General features: G+C 40.5%; 1 protein-coding gene across 1 annotated transcript; it reads right to left on the bottom strand.

The window, feature by feature from the left end:
• Nucleotides 1-8,688: 8,688 nt before the first annotated feature.
• On the bottom strand, nt 8,689-9,695 carry LOC122780012 (terminal nucleotidyltransferase 5C-like). Its single transcript, XM_044042764.1, has one exon. The coding sequence runs from the start codon at nt 9,680-9,682 to the stop codon at nt 8,717-8,719; it is 966 nt and encodes a 321-aa protein (XP_043898699.1). The 5' UTR covers nt 9,683-9,695; the 3' UTR covers nt 8,689-8,716.
• Between the last annotated feature and the right edge of the window lie 113 nt (nt 9,696-9,808).

Here is a 9,808-nt window from a genome sequence, read left to right as displayed (position 1 = left end):
TCCCGGGCTGGTTCACACTTAACCCTGTGACTGACTTTGCAGTCACAGCAAAGTCAGTGTTGATAATGTGTTAATACTTCATACAATCACTCTCCAAAACTGAATTATCCCTTTAAGACACATCACTGTCGATCTCCTCCTCCTCCTCTGGTGGATTTCACATCCATAACTAAGACTTTGTGTCTGCTCTTCTTCATCCCTTCCACAACTTTTCTTACTTCCTGTCACCAAAGAAGGATGTGGAGAAGCCAAAAAAAAAAAGTGGTGCTCATAGATGTATGATTTCTCAACAAGTGATTCACTGGTGGTCACTAGTTCACAGCCACAGTGGAGGATGTGCAGTATCGGTCATGGTCACTGGTGTCAATATCTTTGTTCTCTTCTTTTTTCTTTTTTTTTGCCCCCACAACAAGCTTTAAAAAGCCTGATTTGTACTCTGGGACGTGAAATGTGACAGAAAGTGTCACCAGACACCAAGCAATGGGTGATATGATTTAAAATATCGACAATGATATAGTAATGGCATGACTGCATTCATTTGACCACAATCGACTAATCGGGAATTCTTCATGTCACAGATTGTGATTGGCGGTCATCTTCAGCTGTCAGGCCAAACCCCGTCTTCTCACCCTTGTGATCATTTAAAGTGACACACTGATCACCTCCTGTTACCGGGAAGATTGCCAAAAGAAGGGTGTAACGTGACCGAGTTTAAATCAGGCTTTAGTCTTCAGGGCTGACATGGTTTTCATTGTCTGTGGCCGCAGTCTGACTCACCACTGTAGTTTGGGGAGTAGCAATACTGAAGAGTCAGTGACCTGGAGAACAGCATAGTAGTAATAATAAATCTCTTGACATCCTTGGCCTGTGAATGTTAAATGTTTTCTCTGTTTCCTTTTCTGGATTGAATTGCTTTTTTGTTAGTCAGAAGTGGGTGATTTATTTTTCTTGTCTTGTGTAAAAAAGGACTCTGCATCCTGTTTGTATTTGTACAGTTTTTGTTGTTTTTTTCAGGCCCATATTCATCCATGGTTTCTTCCACTAAAACAAAGGGTCCTTCAACTGGCTTCAACACACATATTTATTTTTTCAACTGTACTATACCTGCTTTACTAGGCTGTTTTCATGCATTAATGGTGATGAGGGAAAGGAAATATTTTGCACATTTATCTGATCCACATGGCAGCTGAGTAATAAACATGTTAGGGAGACGTGTGTTTTTAAAAATGATGTGAACTGTGCCAGCACACTCAAATTATTATTTTCCTCTTTTTTTTTTAACTTTGACTATTTAAACAGGATACAACTTGAAACCACTTTGAACCTGTGTTCTTTCTTTTGGCCTAAAGCGAACGTAGCAACCACATCTTTTTTTTTTAGCGTGTTGAGCCATTTTTTTCTTCTTGGGTAGATGAACTACATGCATGTTGTTTTTCCATGATATTCTACAATCCGGTGTTTAGTTGGGGTCAAATTCATCTGATTTTGTTTGTCCTTTCATAAACTGAATAACTCGAATGTTGATGAAATTTAAAAGATGCAGGTCATGGCCCGTGGAAGAGATGATTAAATGTTATTGGTGATCCAGTGATTCCTTAACCAGTTGCCCATGTAGATCAGAATGACACTGTGGGAATCTGAGCAGTCCATGGTTCTATAATCTCCCAGTGGAATAACATCCTGTTTTGTTTTGCTTTGTTCTTGGTTGCACCGATAAAGTTTATTTCAAAGCTTGCGTGATAAACCAGAAAAGATTGACAATGAAAAGTTCTCGTTTCAACACTTGGGTGCTTCAAAGACAACTTTGTCACCGCTCTGCCTGTGTGTGTGTGTCTGTGTGTGTGTGCGCTCTCTGACAGCAGAGGTCAGTTTAGTGTCAGGTGCTTCGTAATAAAACACAACACGGTGTCTAAAGTGCTTCAAGTGGCAACATGAAGACCAGGGTGAGAGGACTCTGACATGTGGGGATCTTATTTTCATAGATGGCCTGTAGTTGTTGCCTCAAATACAACATTAATGTTCTACTCTAGGTGGAATAATGACTCTGTATGTGACTTGTCTTTTCTACACAATGTTTTGATTGTATTTTTTTTTAATAAAATGTAAAATCATCGTAAAGTATTTGTGTACATTTGTTTTTTTTACACCGTCACCATGACGTCTTTGTATGAGTCATCTGTCACATGTATGGTGTCGTCAGGACATTTAGGCTGCGATAAATAAGCTCCTGCAAAGCTGGTTTGTGTATCTGTTCTCAGCTCCTTGAATGCTCAGGAACCTGAGATGAGTCACACGAGGGACAAACAAGATTGAGTGACGCACGGCGCTCATCCACACCTAGGAACTGCAGACACTGGAGGATCATGGGAATTCAAAGAAGTCAATCAAATCAAAATGTATTCATATAGTTAGGCTCTTCACATAGTACGGTACAGAGAAAAGAAAACCCAACAGTGAGCAAACACCAGGCATCAGTGGAGAGGAAAACAACCTTTTAACAGGAAGCAGACTCAAACATGTGTAATTCATTTAAACTTTATTATTATTATATTTTATTTATGTCTAGAGCTAAATCACAACAGACATTCTCTCCAAGAGCAAAGGGTTGGGTTCCACCTGCTGTGTCCTTGTGCTGTTTTCCATGAAATCTGACACATTGGGTCTGGATATTTTCCTGAGTTTGTATCAGGAAAAATGACTTCAATTGCCATAAATTACAATTTTTGAGAGACATGGTTAAACAAATATGTCTAACGAAATGTGTAACTGACAACGTGAAGGGTAGGAGATCTGAAATTATTTGAAAAAAGACAGTCAAAGTGGTCAGTTAAAGGGCCCACTGCAGGTGGATGAAATTTAATACTCACAGTATGTAAAATATTTCTACCACAGATCTTGAAGATAATTAACTATCTAAAAGCTGTATTATTCATATGTAGGTATATAAAAACATTCAATTCAATTCGAGTCAATTCAATTTTATTTGTATAACACCAAATCATAACATACATTACGTCAAGGCACAGTACATAGAGCAGAGAAACACAACACTAGGCGTCAGTGGAGAGAAAAAAACCAGGAAGAAATCTCTGACAGAACCAGACTCAGAGATGTGCAGCCATCTGCCTTGACCGGTTGAGGTGAAAGGAAAAATGGGGACAGAGGAGAGGTGGGGGACAGAAAGGGGGGAGAGAACGGACAAGAGGGAGACCAGGAGCAGATATACAACACAAATACTCCAAACACAGGCCAAGCAACTTAGTTTTGCACCTTCACATTGAACCACTGGGGCAGCCCATGGCCAAGTGGAAAGGAAAGGTTAGCTTGTTAACTGGAAGGTTGACAGTTCCAGTCCCTGAGGTCAGTGTGAGGTCATTGCTGCTCACCTGTGGTTTATGGCTTGTGGCATGGGGTTTTGGTCTGGTTAAATGTCGGTGCTTCCAAACTTTCCTAAAAATGCCTCTGGTTGCCATGGCACCAAGAAACCAACAACTGATACAGTCAAGTAAATTGTCAACACTGAAAATATGATCCTTATGTAGCTTAATTAAAGATATGGAAATAACAGAAAAAGACAAAAACTCCAGACAAGGAATAGCTGTGTCTTTTATTAATATTATTAATGCTATTATTATTATCATTACCATCACAGTAACACAACAATTGCAGCAACTAGTTATTATAACAGGACTATTTCCAATTCTCCACTCGTGAAAACGGTTTTAGATCAGTTTACAACATACAGCATTACCCAAAGTCTCCAGATACAACACACTTTATCACTTTAAAGCTACAAAGGACACGGCTGCACACACTTCTCAACAAGTCTGCAACATTTCAACTGAGAAAACATTATTTACTCAACAACAGCTACTGTAAGTGCATACATCGCTCACATCTCCAAACAGTGACTACATGTACTGTATCTATATATGCATGATCACAATAAACAACACACAGGGACAGAGTTTTTAAAACACAACAACTGCTGGTAGTCATTGCAGGCTGCTTCAATAAAATGTGCAGGAACAACACAGGCGGAGTAACATCCACAGTCACAGTCAGGACGGGGACTCACACTCAAATAACCAGGGGGCCACTAAATGTCCAGTCTGGTCAGCAGGGGGACGGTCAACTAAAAAAAATTCCAACTTTTCATAGAGAGAGCAACCCCAAAAATCATGATATCACAGTAATGATATTTCACAGAATTTCAAAATAAAAGTTTTATTTTTAAAATGGAATGATATACAGTTCAAAATAATAATAAATAATATTATTTTTATAAATATTTTATTTATGATGCAAAATGAATCTGTAAATCAAAAAAAGGATACAAAAATACCTTATTATAACTTGATATTAAGTGGCAGGCCATATGAAATTGATTGGAGAGCAACATGTGGCCCGCAGGCCCTGAGTTTGAGACCTTGGTTTAGCCCCTCCTTAATATATTCTTTTTTCAATAAATCTCCTCTGATTTTATTTGTGTTTCAGTTCATCATTTCTGGTCTTGAGCCATATTGGTTTGTTTTATGTTTTATGTACCAATATCAAATAAAACTGACAACTTTTATTTATTTTATCTGTTGATATGGAGCATATGTTGTAATGCAAGTTTTGGAAAGTGGCCTATAAATTGGTAAAATGGTAAAAGCCCTGGTCTGAAAGTGGTCTGGTGAATGGGTGTGGAAAATTGGAAGTGGGATGGGCAAACGAAAATGAAGAAAAGGTATTAAGTGACTTTTTGACATGTTTCCTGTACACACGTTAATCATGTCAGGACACTCAAAAAAGTGAATGTGAAACAGGAAGGCCGTTATTTTGGATTGACCGTCCAGTTTTTTGGCGATTTGGGCAATTTTGCACCTATGGTATTCTAATAATAACAATACTAATAATAGTAATAATAATGATGATTATAACAATAATAATAATAACATCAACAACAGGAGCTTTCAAAGTCTGAAATGTGCTGTCCAATATGAGCCTGGTTGCAGGTGAATTTCTGTTTGTAAAACCTAAACACAGTGCTGCCCAAATCCAAAATCTCGAGGCTTCAGGTCTTGAGGGTTTCATCATGACCAGTTGCCACTTGTTACTAACACATGATCAGCGCCGACTCGGCTGTGTGCACCATACTGGCCGTCTGCACTGAGAAGCAGCATAAGGTGGATGCTATTAAAAACATGGCAGCCAGTGGGGATACGAGGAATAAAACGATTTGAGTCAAAGCTCAAAGCTCCAGTTGCAATAATGCTGGACTCACATGGAGGCGTCAACTGAAACACTTCTCATTCACTTTGAATGGAGCAGCTTCAAGCAACACTGAACTGCATCGACGGGCCGTTGCTTTGCTTTACTCGTGCTCATTGCTCAAGTGTCATTTCAAGCATTAGCCAATCAAATCATCCATTCACCATCCACCACTTTATCCTCCACATGAGCACTGACAAAACAAATCTGAACTAGGTTTTTAACACCCCAAAAAAGGCCTGTTGAATGTAAAAAAAACAACAGTAACACTGAACTATTTCTTTGACCAGATCAGTAACACTTTGGTGCATTTATTAACATTAGTAAATGCTGTTCAATAGTTGTCATCAGTTAACACAATAATAACTGTTAACCATTCATGGGAGTACTGAATAAGCATTACTGAGCTATAATTAAGCATTTATTAACCATTTGTTAACCTTTATTAATGCTCCCTGTGACCTTCATTGTAAAGTATATAAAGACACCATTAACCATTAACCATTGTACATCTTTATTAAGGCTCCTTGTAAAGATTAATAAAGCACCTTAATAAAGATGCTATGATGATTTGTGGAACTCACAGACAACATTAAACTAAATAACATTAATAAATGCTTATTTAAAACATTAATTAACTGCTAGTGAATGCTTATTAATGAACACTTATTGGGAAGGATAATATAGGTATAACGTTACATAAGCAATATTTTGTATTTCCATGTCATCGCTGCTCAAGTCTCAATGTGTTTGATGATTATTCTGAGATCACTCGTCAGACAATCGGACCATTTCCATCCCTGGACATTTTAATGTAGGCTACCGTCTGAGAATCTAATTTAAGCAGCATGACTTACTCATCCATTTTGTTTCTGCTAAAGATTGATGCCCAACATGTAGGAATGTAGGAACGTTTTTTTTATGCTTAATTCCCTTTATGTCAGTGATTATATTTCGTGCTGTTTTTTTTCCTGATTATTGAAAGTGGTTTAAACTTTCTTTTATCTGTGAAAGACAAGAACAGTATATCTCTCTCTCTGTCTGTCTCTCTGTCTTGAACAGAGTGACACAAGGTTCCACCACATTACAAACACTCGAGATGACATCTTATTTACAGGTACATTCACGAGATACACAACATATTACATGACTGAAAAACCACGGCAGATCCTGCTACTGCCAAACGTCTAATGTCCTATACAATGAATACACAGATACATCCATGTGCTGAATTTCACTCTACACAGAATTAGCCACAAACAACAGCCACGTGGAGTTTGAACCTATTAAAACATTAAAGGGATAGTAGAGATGTTTCAAAGTGTGGTTATATGAGGTACTGACACATTGTCAGTGCAGACTGTGCTGTGTCTGTTTGAGACATAGAGGCTCACTCTGAGAAAATCATGGCTGCCAGCAGGGACACAAAGAAAAACAGGTTTGAGCCACTTAACAAAAGACTCTAATAAAGACTAATGAACTAAACTGCTCAATCTATCTCAGTTCTATCAGAATGAATTGCTCACCACTAAAGCGAATTCTAATTTTTTCTTGCAGTTTAAGATATACTGTGTGTTTTTGTTATTTTGTGAATTTGACCTGTACACATCTGTTTTCTCTCAGCGTGAACAACAATAATAATAATAATAATAATAATAATAATACAAGTGTTCCTGCTTGACAGTGAGTTAAAGCTGTCAGGTGACTTTATTATGAGTCTTTTGTCATGCGGTTAAATCTGTTTTTCTTCCCTGCTGGCATCTAGGGATGTCCCGATACAACTTTTTCACTTCTGATACGATACCGATATTGCAGCCTTGAGTGTATTGCCGATACCGATATTGATACGATACGATATCAGCACAAATCATAAATACTTTATTGACTTACTTTGTAGTGTGGAATGTTAGAATAGGCTTGATCAAGTGACATTACTTAAACAGAGAACAATAGTCAGCAACAGTGGGTATGAGGAAAAACTGATCCATTTATTATTAACCAATGGTTACATAAATTTTAACCTTCAACATAAGAATATTCGATTTTTTGCCATGTTAATATCATACCATCTGTGGGGGTGTTTTCAGAGCACCCGTGTTTCACAGGTAACAGCGTGTCTTCAGAGAAGACCCCCCTTGTTTTCACTATTTTGGATTAGCCTAACCCACACAAGGTGAGCAACTCGTCGAACAAATAAACCCGGAGCCCTGCCCCGCAGACGTATTTAGCTCCGTGTGTGGAGCTTCAGGACACATTTAAAACACACGAAGCTCTTGGCATGGCTGTTTTTGGGGTATAATTAACAAACGGAGGCTGTTGAAAGTCGACAGGTGGCGCTGGTTTATGAAATAATGTTGTTTTAGCAGCTCGCCTCAGGATGAGCTCGTGTGGTGCTAACGGCTAACTCGCGCTCACTGTGCGGCTTCGTAGCCTCTATAGAGTCAGAGTTAGAGTTAGTTTTATTAATCCCCTTAGGGAAAGTATTCCTCTGCATTTTGACCCATCCTAGAATTAAGAGCAGTGGGCTGCCACACTGAGTGGCTACTATAACAGTAGCACACACACACTGTTGTTGTGATCACGTGGGCTTTACATGCATCCAACATGCAGAGCCCACGTGATCACAGTAGGCGCTGCTGGATAGAAGTGCTGGAGCAGAATGGACTGTTGTATTGGAGCGCTTATATTGAGATTTTAGAGGCAGTCTGATATGCTTTTTTTGGCTGATATCGGACCAATATCCGATATAAATATCGGATCGGGACATCCCTACTGGCATCCATGTTTTCAGTGCAGGGTGGCGCATAGGTACCCAGCCATCATGTCCATGTGGGTCCCTAAAGAATTATAACCAGGCTGACAATATGGGTCCCAAGTGAGTTTGTCCAATGGGTCCCAAGTGAGTTTGTCCAATGGGTTCAGTAACTTGTATTGTCATATAGTCAGGTGAATCTTATGGGGCTCACATGTACATGCTGACTATGTGTCAATGCCATAATAATAGCACTTTTCAAAAAATCTGAACTATCCCTTCAGTGTTCATCATTATTCAAGCTAAGATTTTTGTTTCAGAGATTATAACATATATGCTGTAGCTTTATTTGCAGCCATAAAGAATGATCACATTGCAACGACCTCTTCAATACCAGCTGTAAGTGAGCTCCCACCAAAACTGAGCTGAAACGGCAGTGAACAATCAAGTTCCCTCCACTTCAATGAAATCCTTTGAATCTTACCATTTCTTTCCTTTTGAAAAGTCTCCATCTTGAAAAGTGACCTATAGAGCCATTTCAACACTGAACGTTTAGGATCTTTCATGTCATAAGCAGGAGGGATTTCAAAGGATTAAACAACACTATGCCCGTGGTTGCCTGCTGCTTCTAAAACTTCCATGCGTGCCTGTGCTTGCAGAGCACCATGCTGACAGCTGCCATGCCTCCCCGTGGGTGTGTCTCTGTAGCTAGACCAGGCCAGTCTGCATGTGGACATGCAGAGGGTAGGGGTGGTAGACCAGTGGGGGCTGGGCCTGAGCGATGAAGTAGCTGCTGTAAATGGGCTCAGTCATGTAAGGAGCAGGCTGATAAAAGCAGGTGACGTTGGCAGTGTTGGGGATGGCGTTCTGCTCGCCCAGCACCCTCAGAGCCAGGACTGTGATCATGTTGAGCGTCTGTCTCCTCTCATGCCCCATCAAACAAACTGTGCTTTCGTCTATCACGCGTCGCAGGGTCATCAGGTAGTCGTACTTGCTCGTCTCCTCGTTGCCAATGAAATGGTGCTGCAGGTAGGCCTCGATTTTCCGCTGCTGCTCGCTCACGTCGGGGAAGTCGATGAAGAAGCGAGAGCACATGTACCGCTCCAGGGACTTGATCTCTGTCTCACTGGCTGGTGTGAAGTTCCTTACCAGCAGGTCACTGTATTTTAACAGGCCCCCTCCTCGTATCTCCTCTGGACTGTGGGTGGCAATGAGACGGTGGCGAAGGTGTTCCATTGCCTGCTCGAAGTCTCCGTACATGCACTCAGCTTCCACAGTGATAGTGGGCTCCCCCACTGCAGACCAGGAGTTGTTTGGTTCAGTGTTTGTCAGCTCAGGCTTCTGCTCATCACCCTGAGGCTGTGTGGCTGCATTTGCTGCACAATTTGTTTGAGTCTCTGAATGAGGAGGCGTCCTGACGTGTTTGGGTTTAACAGTTTGCTGTACAGTCTCCTTTGAGTCAGTGCCACCCTGAAGTGAACTAACTGGACTGTCTGTGGGAACTGTAAGAACATCTTTACGCTTGCAGCTCTCCGACTCAGAGCAATGAACCTGACCACTATCCAGCGGAGGCTTGGACTGTAGAGGTTTGGGGATTTCGATGGGTGGAAACAGCTGTGTTGTAAGATCTGACAGATCAGGAAGAAGAGACCATTTTTCAGGCTTACTGTTCATCTTGCGTGATATTTTTCTTTGTAATTTCGGTGAAGGGCAACAGTCTGGTACAGCATCCTGTGATGTGCTACACGTTTTCTTGGCTGGAGGGGGGAAGGAGAATTCGAGGTGTGAATCCTGCAGGTC

The sequence above is a fragment of the Solea senegalensis genome, linkage group LG13, assembly GCF_019176455.1.
Source record: "Solea senegalensis isolate Sse05_10M linkage group LG13, IFAPA_SoseM_1, whole genome shotgun sequence".
In the NCBI taxonomy this organism is placed as follows: Eukaryota; Metazoa; Chordata; class Actinopteri; order Pleuronectiformes; family Soleidae; genus Solea; species Solea senegalensis.
This window is presented reverse-complemented; position numbering and strand designations above follow the sequence as displayed.